The sequence below is a fragment of the Cervus elaphus genome, chromosome 17 (assembly GCF_910594005.1).
Source record: "Cervus elaphus chromosome 17, mCerEla1.1, whole genome shotgun sequence".
In the NCBI taxonomy this organism is placed as follows: domain Eukaryota; kingdom Metazoa; phylum Chordata; class Mammalia; order Artiodactyla; family Cervidae; genus Cervus; species Cervus elaphus.
The window spans coordinates 8,563,456-8,583,056 of NC_057831.1; the positions used below are offsets into that span (position 1 = coordinate 8,563,456).

The 19,601-nt window shown below is 38.1% G+C and overlaps 1 protein-coding gene across 4 annotated transcripts in view; it reads left to right on the forward strand.

The window, feature by feature from the left end:
- Positions 1 to 19,601, forward strand: part of PDE5A (phosphodiesterase 5A) — a 149,688-nt gene that overhangs the window by 58,944 nt on the left and 71,143 nt on the right. For all 4 annotated transcript variants that reach the window (XM_043871546.1, XM_043871549.1, XM_043871548.1 and 1 more), the window contains exons 4-7: positions 7,350 to 7,421; positions 9,060 to 9,149; positions 11,862 to 11,999; positions 14,124 to 14,191. In XM_043871546.1, coding sequence (XP_043727481.1) covers positions 7,350 to 7,421; positions 9,060 to 9,149; positions 11,862 to 11,999; positions 14,124 to 14,191 — 368 coding nt within the window. The remainder of the gene's footprint in view (positions 1 to 7,349; positions 7,422 to 9,059; positions 9,150 to 11,861; positions 12,000 to 14,123; positions 14,192 to 19,601) is intronic.

A 19,601-nucleotide genomic window follows, 5' to 3' on the forward strand; every position in this document is an offset into this window, starting at 1 on the left:
GCAAACTAGTACAGCCGCTATGGAAAACAGTGTGGAGATTTCTTAAAAAACTGGAAATAGAACTGCCATACGACCCAGCAATCCCACTTCTGGGCATACACACTGAGGAAACACGTGCACCCCAATGTTCATCGCAGCACTGTTTATAATAGCCAGGACATGGAAGCAACCTAGATGCCCATCAGCAGATGAATGGATAAGGAAGCTGTGGTACATATATACCATGGAATATTACTCAGCCATTAAAAAGAATTCATTTGAACCAGTCCTAATGAGATGGATGAAGCTGGAGCCCATTATACAGAGTGAAGTAAGCCAGAAAGATAAAGAACATTACAGCATACTAACACATATATATGGAATTTAGAAAGGTGATAACGATAACCCTATATGCAAAACAGAAAAAGAGACACAGAAATACAGAACAGACTTTTGAACTCTGTGGGAGAATGTGAGGGTGGGATATTTCAAAAGAACAGCATGTATACTATCTATGGTGAAACAGATCACCAGCCCAGGTGGGATGCATGAGACAAGTGCTCCGGCCTGGTGCACTGGGAAGACCCAGAGGAATCGGGTGGAGAGGGAGGTGGGAGGGGGGATCGGTATTGGGAATACATGTAAATCCATGGCTGATTCATATCAATGTATGATAAAACCCACTGGAAAAAAAATAATAATAATAAAAAAAAAAGAAACAATTATAAAAAAAAAAAAAAAAAAAGCCTAATCATACTAGGTGCTGGTTAGGGTGTGAGGTTAACAGAACTTTTCTACACTGATGATAAAGGTAAAAATTCTATAAACCCTGGAAGCTTTCATCAAAGAAACTCTCATGTGTGTGTGTGCATACTATGTCACTTCAGTCGTGTCTTACTCTGCAACCGCATGGACTATAGCCCTGTCCATAGGATTCTCCAGGCAAGAACATTGGAGTGGGTTGCCATGCCCTTCTCTAGGGGATCTTCCCAACCCAGGGATCAAACCCATGTCTCTTGTGTCTCTTGCACTGGCGGGTGGGTTCTTTACCACTAGCAACACTTGGAAGCCCCAACGCTCTCACACATGTGTACAAAGAGTCCTATACAAATATGTTTATTGCGGATTGTTTGTAATAACAAAAAATTGCAAATATCCCAGACATTTGGCATGAAATACCATGAGACTGGTAAGGGAAAAGTCCAATTTGATGTTTTCGTAATTTAACTTAAAAAGAAGAAACATTACCAAATATTAACATTGAGTAGTTCTACATCAATGGCTATCAAAGTGTATTTTGTCCATAGACCAGTAGCATTTGGCATCACCTGAGAACTTTTAGTAAACTTTTAGGAAAAAAAACAGATTCTCGGACACCAACCCAGATCTCTGACTCCGACACTCTGGGGGTGGGACCCACCAAGCAGTGTTTTAACAAGCCCCACTTTCCTACTGTTTTAGATGACAAGGGATGGATGTTTACTGCCTCATTCTCTGTGATTTTCTATATTTAAAATATTAAAACAATCTCAGACTTTTCTTTCACACTCTTCCAAAATCCTTTTAGGCTGTAAGTTTCAACTCCATAGCTAAAGACTTATTAAGAGTGTATATTTCTTACTGCACATAAGTTTCTTGTATGAGGACAGAACTCTTAATATCAAGTGAAGAAGAGAGGAAAAATGGTGAAATATTATTAACTATTATTCAGGTGTGAATTGTCCAGTAAGTGCATGTGTGCTAAGTCACTTCAGCCGTGTCGACTCTGCGACCTTATGGACTGTAGCCCACCATGCTCCTGTGTCCTTGGGATTCTCCAGGCACAAATACTGGAGTGGGTTGCCATGCCCTTCTCCAGGGGTCTTCCCAACCCAGGGATCAAACCTGGGTCTCTTACATCTCCTCTATTGAGAGGCAGGTTCTTTACCACTAGCACCAAAACTTCAGTAAGTACATCACCCTAAAATACTTCGATTTCTCTGACCCTTCTTCCCTTATCATCAACAGCAAATATCTATGAAGCATTGAGAACAATGCCAAGGCATAAGATATAATTCATGTCCTTAGGAAACAATTGTGTTGCAAATATAGGATGTAAGTAGAAGGAATGAGGTTAAAAATGAGAATACCTCATCACCAGATTATGGCACGCTTAGCTGCCACACAGAATTTTAAAGGACTTTGAAGGCAAGCTTTTTGGAGACAGCCTTAGTTGAGAAAGTGGAAGATAATTTTTCAAGGGATGATGTGCGCCAAGGTCATTGTGGCATTCTGTGTCAAAGACCCTTGTAAGTGATATTAGTTTATGTTGAATGTATGGAATCAGAATCTTCAATTTTTTTTGTCCTATAGATGGATGGATGGAACCATTAAAAGCTTTGAATAGTGAGATAATTTTTGTGTGCAAAATAGTGTTCCAAGAAGAACACTATAAATTTGGCATAAGTGTCAAAGGTGGACTGAAGGCAAGAAAACAACAGCAGTGAGATGTCAGGGCTTTCAAAGAAAATGAGGATTTAAACGGTGATGCACAAGATATGATATGGGGTGAGGAAGAGTGCGCAGGAATGGGAGCATGTGAGGGTAATGCTAATGGGATGTGGTAGTTTCTTACTGCTGCCGTGAGAAAACTACATGGCTTAAAATTTTCATGGCTGAAAACAACACAAATGTATTATCTTAGAGTTTTGGAGGTCAGAGTCTGAAGTAGTTCTTAGCAGGCTGGCTCAAAGTGTCAGCAGGGCTGTGTTTCTCTGCTGAGTCTCTGGAGAAGAAATCTATCCTCTTAACCTTTCCTGCTTCAGTGGGCTGTCCACATCACTTGGCTTGTGGCCCCTTCCTCATCTTCAGAACCTGCAGCTGCATCTTAAAATCTCTAACTCTGACTTGCCTGCCTCAAACTTTCTGTCATAAGGATTCTTGTGATTACATTGTATGTGCTTAGTTGCTCAGTCGTGTCTGACTCTTTGTGACCCCATAGACTGTAGCCCACCAGGCTCCTCTGTCCATGGGATTTCTCAGGCAAAAATACTGAAGTGGGTTGCCATGTCCCTTCTCCAGGGGATTTTCCCAACCCAGGAATGGAACCTGAGTCTTCTGCATTGGCAGGTGGATTCTTTACCACTGAGCCATCAGGGAAGCCCTCTGATTACTTTAGGATCACCCAGATTATTCAGGATAATCTCCAGATATATAACTTAGTCACATTGCCAAATCCCTTTTGTCATTTGAGGTCACATAGTCGTAGGTTCCAGGGAATAAGATGGGACATCCTTGTAAGTCTTTATCTTGCCTACCGCATGGAACATGGCCATCATTTGCTGATTGCCTAGGATTTGGAAGAGAGGTGAAAAGGCCTGGAGTGGTCAGATCAACCTATCTGTTTCATTTTGTCTGTATAAGAGGTGTGGGCAGGGGCACAGGAGTAGGATTCCCTTCCAAGTGTAACAGCCTGACTAGAACGTCAGCTCCATGAAGACCAGATCTGTATCTGTCTTGTTCACTACTGTGCCCTCTTCATTGTCTAAACCAGTGACTGGGACTTTCATTGTGCTTATTAATTATCTGTTGAATGAAATATTTGTTGCTGAATGAATGACTGAGTTGGGAAAGCTTGAGGCAGGGCACTAGGCAGAACTCTCCACTGTCTCCTGTCTGCATTAAGTTCCTGTTTTCTTGGTGAAGTTAGGTTTTCAGCTCAGATTGTAGATGGTCTGGAATCGCGTCATAATGATAAAGACATTCTGCTGGTGGGAGAGAGAGACAGCTAAGATTGTAGAGGCTTTTCCTTCTCTGTCTGGCTTTTAGCCTCCATGCCGAGCATCCCCTGGAACTAGGACCAGGGAGAAGCATAGAAACTGATGTATGGCCTCAGTGAAGGTTGGGGCAGCTGCTGATGGAGGAAGAAGTTGTTCGCTATGGCAATGATCACTTGTCCCTGCAGCAACCAGCTGTCACATTCCTCATTGCTCACCCAGCCAGAGTCAAGTCTTGCCCTTTGCATTCCTAAAAGAACATTTGACCCTGTGAGGACATGATATGCATTTATGCTGTGAAAAGTGTCAGTGAAATAGAAAACCGAGATGTTTCTTGATGCTTTAAAAGATAGCATAAAAAAAAAGTAGCATAAAGCATTCGTGTTCGAGGGCCCTGCAGGTAGTCAGCGGGTAAGCAGAAGTGATTGGGCTTCTGATATGGAAGCTAACATGTTTAGGGGCTTCGCCTCTCAGGTATGAGGTCTGACAAATACTTTGAATAAAAGCTGTCTTTGTAAACTGACAACTTTAAAAACTTTAAAAGCCTTGTCTTGAAGAAAATTAACTAATTTGTTGAAAGGAGCAATAGTTGATAGAAAAAGGAAAGACTTTTTATTAACACAAGGAGGACATGGGGTACACGCTTTGCTGGGCTCTTTGAAATTTGGAGAATCCAAGTCTTCTGGTCTTTTACTGTTTTATGTCACCTTGGACAAACGCTGTACCTTTTCTCAGATTTTTATCTGTTGTCTTTATCAGTGCTGTTTTAAAAATGTCATCCATCTAGGTATTGAGGCACATGTAAGTATTATATTTTCCTGGTCTAACAGTCTCTTGAAAGAACTTGCCTGTTTTTTTGAAAGACTATATTAATTCTATTTAATTTATCATCCCTTAAATTAACCTCTCTATCTAAATCTATAAAATTATTAGTAAGAGAAATAATTGGTTACCACAAAGGATGGAAAATTCATCATTGGAAGTCCTTATTCTATAAAGTTGCCTAATGATTAATATCTTGTTGTAATGCTAAGGAAACAAAATTAAATATAGGAAAGAGCTGGTTTTCAGGGTGTACACAGTAGGTGTTAAAGCCTGTGAACAAGATTTCTGGTCAGTTTGCCAGACAGAACAAATGCAGAACACCACCCCACCCCACCCCTATTCTGCAAACAAGTGGAGGATAAAATTTCACCAAAAGCGATTTTTAAAATGACAGATGATCTCAAGAAAGGGAAAACGCAGGTATCAGATAGAAGGAGGGGAACTCAGAGTAAGCAATGTGAGTGACCAAAGTCCAGATGGAGTACAGCGTGGTAAGAATGTCTGTGGGTAACAATAGGGGCGGGAGGGGATGAGTCCCCTCTGCAGGCGGCGTCCGGGGAGGGGAGGGGCTCAGCTCCCAGGGCAAGCCGAGGCTTGTGAAGGTTCCGTCCATGGAAGCAGGCCAAGAGAACCCCACTGGTAGCCAGAAGCAGTAGCAGGGAAGCTTGCCTCTGTCTGCAGTGGCCAGAGAAAGGAGAGACACCAGTGGCTGGCGAGAGCCGAGCGTGCCCCGCAGGGGACAGAGTTCAGATTCACACCCTGAGTGCGGTGCCAGGTAAGGAGCAAGTTGTGTGCCCGACACTTCATTCTTCAGGGGACCTGGGGATGTACTTATGCTCAAAAGTATGTGCAAAAAGATGAAGGACAACTGCCACTAGTATTTAAAGGAAAAAGGAGGCGATACAGGCAGGTTTGAAAAAAAAAAAAGAATCAAATAGAAATTCTCAAAATGGAAGATAGTTACTGAACCCCGTGAACACTGTTGTGTTGGCTGAAAATTGTCTTCCTTATTAGTACATTGTTTCATTAGTACATGGTTCCAGAGACAAACAGCACATCAATACATACTTTTTTTTTTCTACTGTATAATTATCCGAGGAGGTTTGCACAACAGTCTCTTTATCTGCTTTAATCTCATTTTCTTGAAAATGGAGATTTAAATCTTTTATCAAATGCTTTATTAAAGACAAAAACTCAAATGTGATCATTTGTGAGAAACTTTCTCTTTTATGCATATTTGGTCACCCTTCTGTGCCCTTAGCAATCTGTTATAAAAGTCATCCTGTCATTCTCTGTGCTGTTAAGTGTATGTTTATGTGTCACCCATTCTTGAGCTCTTCCAGGTAGCCTTTCTTCCAGTTTCATCACTCCTTGGTACACAGCAGCCCCACAGTATTGTTGAGTAAAAGGATGAAGACGTAGTCACCCAGTTTTACCGGTAGCATTATGTAATAGACCCCAGACCTTCCCGAGGCTCCCCTCTGTTGTGTTTAAGTGAGCGTGTCTGCTGCAATCCTGATGTTCTGGCCTTAGACAAAAGCTTCTGTAAGCATTTAGTCATTGAGATTGGAGCCTTGAGAAATCTGTTAACCAAGAACTAACAAGTGTAAGATAGGTACGGGATAATTGGGTGATTCTGCTTTTTAAAAGTCAGCGTCCTTGTACACTGTCATGGGGTTGTGAAGAAATGTGTTGAGAAGAGCAGAAAACCGCATCAGACAGGAATGTTTCCCCTTCCTTGCTCTACTGTGTTAGAGAGGAATTTTGTTTCCATTTCTTAAAGCTAAGGGACTAGGATGAGCTAAGAAAAAAGGATGAACTGTCCACACAAAACTAAGGACTGTATTCCTCAAATATAATCATTTAGAGCATAATAGCTTTTTCCACTAATTAAATTGCAGAAGGAAGAAAAGAGTGGAATTTTTAGTAATAAAGAGGAAGCAAAAGTAAGTTGAAGGTCTTTATAAAACTGAGGTAATAATGGAAACTAAGTTGGAACTAAATGGGTAAGTAAAATACACTTTAAGCAGAAAGATGAGAAGGTTTTTAGGAGTCTTGGTAAGTGTTTTGTGGAAATGTAAGGCACATTTCCAGAGTTTAGCTCAGTCTTCTTAAGATGTAGTTTATCTTTCAAACACCTTCTGATTTGAAATCAGGCTCAGTCTGTTAATTTCTTGTTTGATTTTTCAATAAAACTTCTTTCCCCCCAAATATGTCTGTTGATGGTAAGATAATTTTCAAGGTCAGAAATTACCAAAGAAGTTACACAACATTCCTACATTAGGAATTATTTTTACCCTAATTGGGTTCTCCTGTATTTTAAATTCTGTGACTGGGCTGTTGGTCCTATTTCACTTGCAATAAAATAACATTTAGCCCATTTGAAATATTATAGTTAAAACCAATATAAAATGTTCATTTTGTGATATATTTTATTGAAATGTAATATAAATTGTGTTTATTTTTTATTAAAAAGTCATGAAAAATATTCACAATAAAAGTGATTGCCAATAAATTTCTTTCACAGAGCAGCATGAAATTCCAAAATAAAATATAGTTTGGGACTCAAGAAATTAGAAACATTGAACTCTTATGAGGAAAAAAAATCTTACAAAATGCTAGGGAACTAGTTTAAATGCTGAGGGATTTAATTTTGTAGTTATTTGTTTTAATTTTGTAGCTTATTGCTATTTTAAAGCACATGTAGAAATTATTCTGTAAACATGCTTTGGTGAATTTATACCAATAATTTCTGTCAATGAAATTATCAATGTTCTCTTCTTTTACCAGGTTGTTGGTGTAGCCCAGGCCATCAACAAGAAATCAGGAAATGGTGGGACATTCACTGAAAAAGATGAAAAGGTACCAAAACTTGTGCCTGGTAGGATCTCAATTTAGGAAGATGCTTTCTCTTTAGAGTGTATAGACCTTTGGAATTGGCAGTTGTCAAAACTGTTGATCACAAAAGCAGTATGGTTTGAAAGGATCAGAAATCTTCAGAGGGGTCTCTTTCCTCTGGCTAAATCAGTACTGACCTGTGGTCCTCAGTCAACAGAACCCCCGCCCCCAAGCCTTCCTCGCCATGCCCCCAAGCCGTCTTCAGGGCTGTGTGCATGCTGGGGCTATCCAGAGAGTGATGTGATATTTTAACTGTCCCATTTACTTTTCATCACTGCTATAAAGAAATTCAACATTAAGTTAAAAAAAAAAAAAGCCCTAAAGCACTGCTCCAAGTTCAGCAGTCCAGGTTCGCTAAAAATTGGAATTGCCTCCTGGTGAAGCAAATTTCAGAGTATTTTATAAGCTTTGCACACAGACGATGGGGCGCCAAGGTGTGAATTCAGGCTGGATGATGTGAATTTAGCTTCAGAAAGAGCGGCAGTCAGCATTATTTTATTACCTTTCTCGTCCAACTCTGAAGGGATAGATTCCTTGCACCACATCGACGTGTTTTCCGTTTAAGGACGGAAGCCCTGAAACCTGTTTATAACTTCATTCTGTCAGTAGGTTTTATTATTTCTCTTCCTGGATATGTAATTATATGTATATCATGGAGCCCACTGAATTCTTCCTCTTTAAGCCCGTTGCTATTTCTGTCCCTCCACTGAAAATTAGCAGGAACTTTTGGAAGACATTCCAATAAGACAGAGTTATTTTTGTCTCCTGCTGTAGGCTGTATTGGCACTGGTGTTGGTCCCCATGTCTTAATTGCTTCGGAACATAGCAAGTACCTTTTAAAATGTGTAGTAGTCATCTAGTCTCCTATTCTGTTAATGACATCTGAGAATATTTGGTGCGAAACATGGTCCTAGATTGGCTGTTTATTCGATTATTTGTCTATAATCCATTCAGGTAAACCCCTCTTGAAAGATTGTCATTCTTAGTCTGTATCATCTCTTGGCAGAATAAATTCATGATTGTGAATAAAATATGCCACTTCTTTTAATCAATAATTACTATAACTGTGAACACATCACCTTGGTATAGTATTGTGAGGGTGATAGGCCCGTGTTTAAAAGAATATATTTAATATTTGCAAGTTAGTATGGGACTGCTGTTGCCAGTATTCACTCTTCTAACAAGTATGTGAGCTTTCAGTTTGCCCCAGTAATAAGGTACGGACTATTTTTATAGTCTTAGCTTAAATCCAAGTCTTAATATCATTTAGAGACTACACCAACTTTTGCATAAAGTGAATTTCAATATCAAATCATGTAAAGAGATCTGTGTCTCTTTCTCCTTGCTTATTTTATAACTATTTTATGACGTTAGGCAACTTTATTAACACTTGTCATCTACTGATTGTATCATTTAGCTAACGCTTGCTTTGCATCAGTTTCTAATTTTATGCAGAATAAACATCTACTGTGTTTATTTGATGCTGTTGGTTTTTTAATATTTATTTGAACTATAAATATTTTTGGATGCTGTTTGTGTTTCCAGCAATATAACAAGACAGGTTTATTGACAGTTCTTACTTGGCTGTTGTCTGTTTTCTAGGACTTTGCTGCTTACTTGGCATTTTGTGGAATTGTTCTTCATAATGCTCAACTCTATGAGACTTCACTGCTGGAAAACAAGAGAAATCAGGCAAGTCTGATTATAAAGAGAGAGTATAGAAATTCTTTTTAAGAAAACGGTTAAATTTTTATATTATATATATATCATACAGATTCAGTTTCTAAATACTTTAACTGTTTCTACTATTTCTTCTCATAGACATTTCTTCCATTTTGTATTTTTCTGTGAGCTATTGCATTGTCACTGTTAACAGATTAAGAATTACTTTTAACTTTACACCACGCTTTGTCATCATGGTAACAGTATTATGATGTCACTGTTTTAAGTTATTGAATGAATTGCACTTGTAATATTAAAGATTTAGTTCTTATTTTATCACTTAGAGATATCATCTCTTGATTCCCTGCTTTATAAGATAAGGATTTTAACATCCCTCATCTCTCCTTCCCAATTACTACTCTTTACCTCTGCTTTTCCTATCTGGACTTTTTCTTTTATGTTGCCCACACCGAAAACATGTACACAGATGGTCTTCAATTTACACTGGTTATTTAGACTTACATTTTCAACTTTGTGATGGTACAAAAGCTATACACATTCAGTAGAAACCATACGTCACATTTTGAATATTGCTCTTTTCCTGGGATTGCGACACGTTCTCATGTTGCTGGGCAGTGGCAGTAGCCGAAGCTCCTCCGCAGCCATGCCATCATGAGGGTAAACAACTTAAACCGTTCTGTTTCCCACACAGCCGTTCCAGTTTTCACTTTTAGTGCAGTATTCAGTAAATTCATTAGATATTCAATACTTTATTATAAAATAGGCTTTGTTAGTTGATTATGCTCAGCTGTGGGCAAATGTAAGTGTTCTGAGCATGTTTAAGGTAGGCTGGGCTAAGTTGTGATGTTCAGGTGGTTGGGTATATTAAACAGATTTTTGACTTACAGTATTTTTAACTTACAATGGATTTATCAAGATGTGACTCCATCATAAATTGAGGAAGATCTGTATTGTTCTACAACCAGGATTAACTTTTCTAAAGCTTTGTCTGGATTAATTTCAAAGTTGCAATTTAAAATAAAGTCTTTATACGTACTATGATATAAATATTGCTCATATTACCTTTGTTATATAATTTAGTTTTTCTTGTTGATTCTGAAATTTATTCCTTTTTCCTTGAACTGTTTGCGTGTGTTACTGCCTCGTGTTACTGCCCTCCCCCCACAAACTCTCCATTATTTAGGCATTCCCTGGAGTTCTTCTTTTTCATGGAGAATCTCCAGATTGAGGTTCTCTTTCTTTCTCCTTTCAAGCAAACCTATTTCTCCTCATACCTGCTGTGCAGGGTTCCTGGTAGAACTTTCCCTCGCTGCTTTCTTAGGAAGACTCCAGTAGTTACCCACTGAATCCCAGAACTCCTTCTTTCTCAGTTTACTCCCTTGTTCTGTTGTAGCACATTCTCAATTAACTACTTGCAATAGGTATTGTGATGTGAGCACCTTACATGTATTAAAATATTATTATACCATCCTGCCAATTTGGCTGGGTATAAAAATTCTGCATTGAAAAATGTTTCTCAGAATCTAAAGGTAATGCTTTGTCTTCTGCCAGCATTGATATTGTTATGATTCCTGGAACTCTTTTTTATCTATAAGCTTTTGGGATTATTTCTTTGTTGTTGCTCTTGTAACTGAATTTCACAATATGATTCTTGTTTTCATTCATAATGCTTGTACCTGGTCATTCCTTTTGGTCTGGAGATGTAAGCCCTTAGGTTTTATGTATTTCCTTTTCATTATTTCTTTGATAATTCATCCCCCCACCCTTTAATTTCTCTTTTTAGAACTTTTGTTAATAAGACTGTGGACTTGCCATGGCTTTCAACTGCAGCATCTTCCTAACACCTCCCTGCCCCAGTCTCACCACTCATTAATCCAGTCCAAATTTTATGAACACACCTGTGATCTTGTCCCTTCTCTACTACAATCTATCACAGTCTAGACCGCTTCAAAAGACAGACAGGGCTTTTGGGGTTCTTTCTCTGTTTACCTCTGCAATATCATCTGCCTAGTTTCCCCCTTTACACTCTCTATTCTTAAAAAATTTGATCAAAACGTACAACATGCTACTTTCTCTCAATGTAGTTCTTTTTGACTGTGATATTTTCCTTCCTAACTTCACCTGAATAATTCCTGCTCATCTTTCAGGCCTCACCTGGCATAGTATTGCCTCCAGTAAATCTTAAATAATAACCCTTTGTCTCCCCTCCATGCACAGATACTCCTGTGAGACTAGATGGAATTCTGTGGAGTTAAAGGAAAGAGAAATTATCAGGAGAAATGTGAAAGGAACTCTGAAAATTTTGTTTATTTAGGAAAATATTTATTTCATTCTGTGAAAATGTTGGCAGTGTTGGTAAATGTTGATCTCAGAAGTCTGGATCAACAAAAACAATAGTGTGTTTTATGTATCAGACACTGTTCAATGTTAACTTACTTAGTCTTCACAACAGCCCCATAATTTTGGTACTATTATTCTCATTTTCAAGAAATTAGATCACAAAGCCCACAGGAAGAAAAACCAGAATTAAAAACTCTTGGCTGTGACTTCAGAGTCTGTTATCATAACCACTGTACTAATGGTACTAACAATCAATAGAGAAGTTTTCTTTTTAAACTTGGTTGTAATTTGTTAGATTATATATAAACCACTTACAACCCATATAAGTCATTGTATTGCTCTAATAATTACTAAATCAGAGCTCTTAATTTTTTTGTCTAGGTGCTGCTTGACCTTGCTAGCTTAATTTTTGAAGAACAACAGTCATTAGAAGTAATTCTAAAGAAAATAGCTGCCACTATTATCTCTTTCATGCAGGTGCAGAAATGCACCATTTTCATAGTGGATGAAGATTGCTCCGTGAGTACAGAGTATGACTTTTTTATTTTTAGAAAGACAGAAACTTACAGGCCTTAAAGCACTGCTTTTAAACCTCATGTTGGCCTCAGAACTCTCTCTCAAGTCCAGCTGAACATGGTTGTTTATGCAAAGCTGCTTAAAGAACGAGTCGTTTGGCTGACCAGGGTAGAGGTGCGGTCGGAGGATGCCCGTGCACCCTCACCTTGCTGACCCCCCGCTGAGTGGTTACCGTGGCAATGTCACTGTGCCGCTTTCATCAGTGGCTGCACCACCTTGATGGAGAAGTGCATCGTCATTACAGCCTGCAGACCTTTTTTGGGCAGGAATAGTGGTGCCCTCTTGCTGTCAGCAGGTAGACCTGTTCTGCCGGTTGATTCTGAATGGAATGGGTGTTAAATTTTTTTACCTGAGATTGTGTGGAAATCATAAGGCATGGCCCAGTGGAGGCAGTGCTGTTAAAGGTACCTGTGAGTCCCAAATTCTTCACCCACCAGGGAAAGTTGCTTCTAAGCGGTAGATTTCAAGCCATTGATTTGTAATATAAAGAAGTAAGATCTGTGTGGAAAGATGGAGTGTTCTCATAGAGTGCTGGTTACTTACAGACAGGCCAGCTGAGTTTGCTGTTAGCATCAGCACCGTTAGCCTCAGGCCGTTTTCTTTTATCCCATTTCTTCTCCTTCTTAACTGATGAATCACTGCTTTTGGTATATTTCCTTTTGATGTAGTTATTTGTTTTCTTTTTCCTTTAGACCCTGAGAACATGCTCTTCATTGGTGGGTTAGGAAAGAAAATAGGGATTCTCACTTGCATAAGGTCAATTACAATCTGTATAGAATATTTGAATTGATTTTTGTGGGGGAGGGGGAATGGGCTATAGTCCATAGGATTGCAAAGAGTCAGACATGACTGAAGTGACTTAGCATGCGTGCATGGGGGGAGAAAAATAATAAAAAATTTTTAATACTTATATTTTAAATTTTTAATTATTTTGTTAGATAGGAAGACAGGACTGTGTGCTATAGCATTATTTGAATCATTGTGTTTGTGTGTATATAACTCTGATTGATAGGAAATCAAGTCAGAATTCACTATGCTATAAGTATTCTCATGGAAATTGTTTAAAGTATTTTCAGTCAGTTATAAACTCCCTGGTATAGAGACAGGTACAGGATTGCAGCTCTCCTTCTGAAGCTCAGGTCTGAGTTTGCTGCAGAATATGTCTGCTCACCGTTTTTGTTCTGTTGACTGCTCTTTGTCATTTAATTTTTGAAAGTTATACACAAGGGCACTCTCTTTTCTAGACCATTTAATTATCACTTTAATTAACATTCAGCTTATCCTTCTACCAGTTAACAGCTATCATGGCAGCAACTGACTGGTATCAGAGTTGCTTTAAAGTATAGCTCGGCAGTATGCCCATTAATCTGTTTTGCTCACTTTTTAATGACTTAATTTGTTGGGGGTAGCAATTAAGTGACTTGATGTTCATTTATACTGTAATTATTTTTTGATAAAAAACATTTCAACACATGAGCCAAAATCCAAAAGTGAACAAGAAAAAAATGTACTCAGTTCTTCTGTTCCCACATTAAACTGATGCCATTGTTTTATTTGTTTCCTTCCAATTTTTTATTCAGTTATAGTATGGGTGCAGATATGTATGCTGCTTTTCAATTTAACTTCAAAAGTATGTCTCTTTATTGCTAAAATCTTCATAATTTAATAATCTCATAAAATATCATTGAATTGTGTGTCTTTTTTTTTAAAGACCCAAGAATAGCAGTAAACGTATGCATAAAAACTGAAACTTGAGGCTTTTGAATAAATATACAGAAAATTTGAAGCTAACATATTCATTAAGAACTGGTAGAAAAGCAAAAACAAATAGTACTCAAATAAGTACTTCTGTAGGTCAGTATCAGAAACAATAGGAGTATGATTCTTAGTAATGGGAAGTAGGTTTGAGAGTGTCATGAAGTAAGGACTTGGGTCAGTTTTGTCTGAGAAAGTGAAAAAGTACAAGAAGTGGTGTCTCAGTTCTACAGACTTGTATGTCTGTGTCTAGATAATTTTCATTGTGTTCTCAAACTTACTTCTCAGTATGTGTTGTTGCTCTGTTTTCAGGATTCTTTCTCTAGCGTGTTTCACATGGAGTGTGAGGAATTAGAAAAATCGTCAGATACTTTAACACGGTAAGGACTTAACGGTCTATCTGTCGTTTTCACATGTACATAATACTGGTTATATAGCTATTTCATGGCCTGTTTAAGTCACAGAAGCTGCAGTTGCTTTTTTCCTCCTACAAGTAACTTCATTTGTGAAAATACTTTACTCTTTGATGTTGTAGTTCCAGGTTTTTCCCACTGCAGCTGACCTGTTGGAGAATTCTTTCACAGAGTCAGTGGTGTCACAATTAATACAGGCCTGGGTGCAGTGTTCTCTGTGGGCTGATTCATTCAGGACCCACAGACATATATTTCAGATGTATTTTTTCTTTGTACTTTGGACCCTCGGTGAAAATTTGATAGGCTTCTGAGTCTGTTCTGATTTGGAAACAGCCTTGGGATTTAACTGACCCCAGAAGGGCGCCTGCAGTCTCTATCACACCAATACACGTACGCATGGCGAGAATCGGAAATCTATTGTAGTTCATTTCTTTTTCATGTTCTTTGTAATTTTAAAATTTGTGTTCATTTTTTGTTAGTTGGTACACAGAAACAACAGAAAGTCAAGGTTATGTGTATCATGGTTATAGACATTATTGGCCCAATTTTATATGTGATTTCTGAAGAACTTTAAAAAGGATTTAGATTAAACTAACAAATGATCTGTCTCATATTTCTTTTTGTACCCTTAGCAAAATACTGGTGGTGTTTGCTTAAGCAATTGGATGATCCAAGAAATATAAGTCTGCCAGGGTCAAGTGTCAGGAATTCTTGAGCATAATGCCATTTTATTGTATTTTTCATTATTTATTTCTTTCAATTATTTCACTCCCTAAAATAATTCATGTCAATTTATACTACCCCTTATTAGTGACACTATAATTAAAAGCCGCATATGATCATGGAAATAGAATATTTAACTTTACTATTGACATTAAAGTTCCAGAGTTTTTACTCTACAGTTGACCTAGCAGAGAATTATTTCATGTTGGTGAATGATGTCACAGTAATATCCTCAGGAACCAAGTTCCTTGGCGGTAGTTCTTTAAAAACAACCTCTATGCAAATCTATGGAACATTCTGTGAGATAACTGGCCTAGTCTCTTCAAAAAGTCAACAGTCATTGAAAAAAATGGAGAGAGGGGCTGTCCTTGGACATAACAGCCAAATGCAGTACATGAACCTTGATTAGATCCTAGTTAAAAACAAATAGCTATCAAAGACCTTTGTGAGGATAATTGAAAATCTGAATATAGACTGGATACTGAATATTGGTGTGGAATTATTGTTACCTTTTCTTTGGCATTACTAAGTAGTTAGTAGAAGAATGTTCTTATTTTTAGTAGATTCATGCTGGATTTTGTAAGGGTAAAGTGTTAGGATGTCTACACCTTAGTTTAAAATATTTCAGATGGGCCAGCTGGGGAGGGAGTGGGGTGTAGTGAGTGGGGTGGGTGGGTGATAAATTAGGAGGTTGGGACTAAACCTGTATATACTACTGAATATAAAACAGATAATCAATAAGGACCTCCTGTATAATAGGGAACTATACTCAATATTTTATAATAACGTATCAGGGAAAAGAATCTGAAAAAGGGAAAAGATTCAGTTAGTATGTTTATACATAACATATATGTGTTATACACACATGTATACACATACATAACATATATACATATATGCATATTGTGTTGTACACCAGAAACTAACATGACATAGTAAATCAACTGTACTTCAATTTAAAAAAAATTTCCTTCAATTAAAAAAAGGTATTTTCAACAAAAAATAAAATATGGTTCAACCAAAAATAAATAAAGCAGTAAATGTATCTAAATATAATAAAGTAAATATATCTAAATTTAGTATAAGTAAATGAATATATTTGCACATATGTAGATATAGCAAATGTGGTAAAACATTAAAAATTGTTGAATCTAAGAGTAGGATATTTATTTTGCTTTCAGCTTTCTTATGTATTTCAAAAGTTCACCATAAAAAATTAGAAGAAAATGTTTGTAATAAAAAGCTGGAAATAAAATGAAAATCATCTTTGTAGATCATATAAAGCCAAACTGTCTGAGCTTGCAGCTGCAAGAACAAAATGCTTGCGTGTGCAGCCTGGCTGTGTCCCAGCCCTGCTCGTTAGGACTCACCCCGTGGGTCAGTGTGGGGTCTGCAGACGCTGTCTGCTGCCCTCTGTACGGTTCCTTTCTTCTCTTCCCTTTCATGACATTGCCTGTCTTTTTCTGTGTTCCCCATCAAGATGGGGAAACTGTTGACTCTAGTGGTTTAAAGTTGTTACTTTGTTAAGTGATTGTATTTAAATCAAAACATTATATTAAGAGTATTATTTTAACCATATGATACAGTGAAAGACCTTTTCTTCTAATGGAAGTGCTTCAGGAAGCAGCCCAGGAGCGGATGTAACTTGGGGACAGACAGGGAACATGCTTGACTTGCAGGGCACACCTGACCTAGGCCAGGACTGTGACTTGGGTGTGGAATGGGTAGTCTGGGTATGTAAACCATGGAATCTCTACTCCAGAGATGTTCCTGCTACCCTTGAATTTTTGTTTCATAAAATTATATCAGAATAGCTGACCTTTATTTCCCTTTTGGCATTGTTGGTCATGAACTGAACTTTGTTTCCCATCTCCACATCTGTTCTCTCCTAAGCTGCTATGTGTGTATTTTCTGGCATATTTAACATTGCTTTAGTGGATTTTGAATCCTTTTTGAATATGTGATAGTATGCACATGTCCTGGTGAGTATGTATGTATCTTTCTTAAGTGCTGGTATTGGGCTGTACTGCCTAGGTCAGTTATGAAGTCTTATTCTTAGGAGGAACATTAATAGATACTATTTTGATTTTATGACACCATAACATTTTTGTTGCTCTTTATAAAGAACAGTTTAGAAAGCTTTTAAACATTAAATATTTTATTATTTTACTTTTGGCTTGCATAAATGATGATTACTATGTAGACAAAAAAATATATACATGTTTATTTATGAATTTATGTATATACAGAGGAGAATGGGAAAATGAGTATGATAATGCATATTAAATGTATAAAATGATTCCCTGGCCGTCTAGTGGTTAGGACACGGTGCTTTCACCACTGGGGCCTGGGTTCAATCTCTGGTTGGGGAACTAAGATTGCGCAAGCTACGAGGCACAGCCAAAAAAGGAAAAAAACATGTATAAAATGAGGAATTATTTATATTTACCTTTAAATGTATTTGTGTCGCAGCATATTTCTGTGTACTTTTATGTATTCACATTTGGATTTTTGTTATTAATTCAGACAAGTTCTCTAATTCTTCTGATCACTGAACAGTCACTTGGTGTAATAGTGACCTCTACTGGTGAATATGCATTAAAAAAACTAAAATCTTACAATATATTTGGTTTGTGCTACTGTATATTTGATTTGTTTCTGATGAATATCACATTCCCTCTCTGTAAAAGAAAATATAATATATCTTTCCACTTTTAAAAATTATTCCAAGACACTCTTAGTGTAAACATTTTTTTATAAAGGATAAATAAGTCAGTATGATTACCTTGAGAGAGACTAATTTACATGGAACATTTTAACTGATTCATTAACTGAGTTTACAGTAATTAAAATTATCCAACACCACGCCTTACATTAGCTAATCAGTTCACTTCAGTTCAGTCGCTCAGTCGTGTCCGACTCTGCAACCCCATGAACTGCAGCATGCCAGGCCTCCCTGTCCATCACCAACTCCCAGAGTTCACTCAAACTCATGTCTGTCGAGTCAGTGATGCCATCCAACCATCTCATCCTCTGTCGTCCCCTTCTCCTCCTGCCCCCAATCCCTCCCAGCATCAGGGTCTTTTCCAATGAATCAACTCTTCGCATAAGGTGGCCAAAGTATTGGAGTTTCAGCTTCAACATCAGTCCTTCCAATGAACACCGAGGACTGATCTCTTTTAGGATGTTCTGGTTGGATCTCCTTGCAGTCCAAGGGACTCTCAAGAGTCTTCTTCAACAACCACAGTTCAAAAGCATCAATTCTTCGGCGCTCAGTTTTCTTCACAGTCCAACTCTCACATCCATACATGACCAGTGGAAAAACCATAGCCTTGACTAGATGGACCTTTGTTGGCAAAGTAAGGTCTGCTTTTTAATATGCTATCTAGGATGGTCATAACTTTCCTTCCAAGGAGTAAGCGTCTTTTAATTTCATGGCTGCAGTCACCATCTGCAGTGATTTTGGAGCCCCCCAAAATAAAGTCTGACAGTTTCCACTGTTTCCCCATCTATTTCCCATGAAGTGATGGGACCGGATGCCATGGTCTTAGTTTTCTGATTGTTGAGCTTTAAGCCAACTTTTTCACTCTCCTCTTTCACTTTCATCAAGAGGCTCTTTAGTTCCTCTTCATTTTCTGCCATAAGGATGGCGTCATCTGCATATCTGAGGTTATTGATATTTCTCCCGGCAATCTGGATTCCAGTTTGTGCTTCTTCCAGCCCAGCATTTCTCATGATGTACTCTGCATAGAAGTTAAATAAGCAGGGTGACAATATACAGCCTGACGTACTCCGTTTCCTATTTGGAACCAGTCTGTTGTTCCTCGTCCAGTTCTAACTGTTGCTTCCTGACCTGCATACAGGTTTCTCTAGAGGCAGGTCAGGTGGTCTGGTATTCCCGTCTCTTTCAGAGTTTTCCACAGTTTATTGTGATCCACACAGTCAAAGGCTTTGGCATAGTCAATAAAGCAGAAACAGATGTTTTCCTGGAACTCTCTTGCTTTTTCAATGATCCAGTGGATGTTGGCAATTTGATCTCTGGTTCCTCTGCTTTTTCTAAAACCAGCTTGAACATCTGGAAGTTCACGGTTCATGTATTGCTAAAGCCTGGCTTGGAGAATTTTGAGCATTACTTTACTAGCCTGTGAGATGAGTGCAATTGTACAGTAGTTTGAGCATTCTTTGGTATTGCCTTTCTTTGGGATTGGAATGAAAACTGACCTTTTCCTGTCCTGTGGCCACTGCTGAGGTTTCCAAATTTGCTGGCATATTGAGTGCAGCACTTTCACAGCATCATCTTTCAGGATTTGAAATAGCTCAACTGGAATTCCATCACCTCCACTAGCTTTGTTCATAGTGATGCTGCCTAAGGCCCACTTGACTTCAGATTCCAGGATGTCTGGCTCTAGGTGAGTGATCACACCATCATGATTATCTGGGTCGTGAAGATCTTTTTTGTACAGTTCTTCTGTGTATTCTTGCCACCTCTTCTTAATATCTTATGCTTCTGTGAGGTCCATACCATTTCTGTCCTTTATTGAACCCATCTTTGTGTGAAATGTTCCCTTGGTGTCTCTAATTTTCTTGAAGAGATCTCTAGTCTTTCCCATTCTGTTGTTTTCCTCTATTTCTTTGCATTGATCACTAAGGAAGG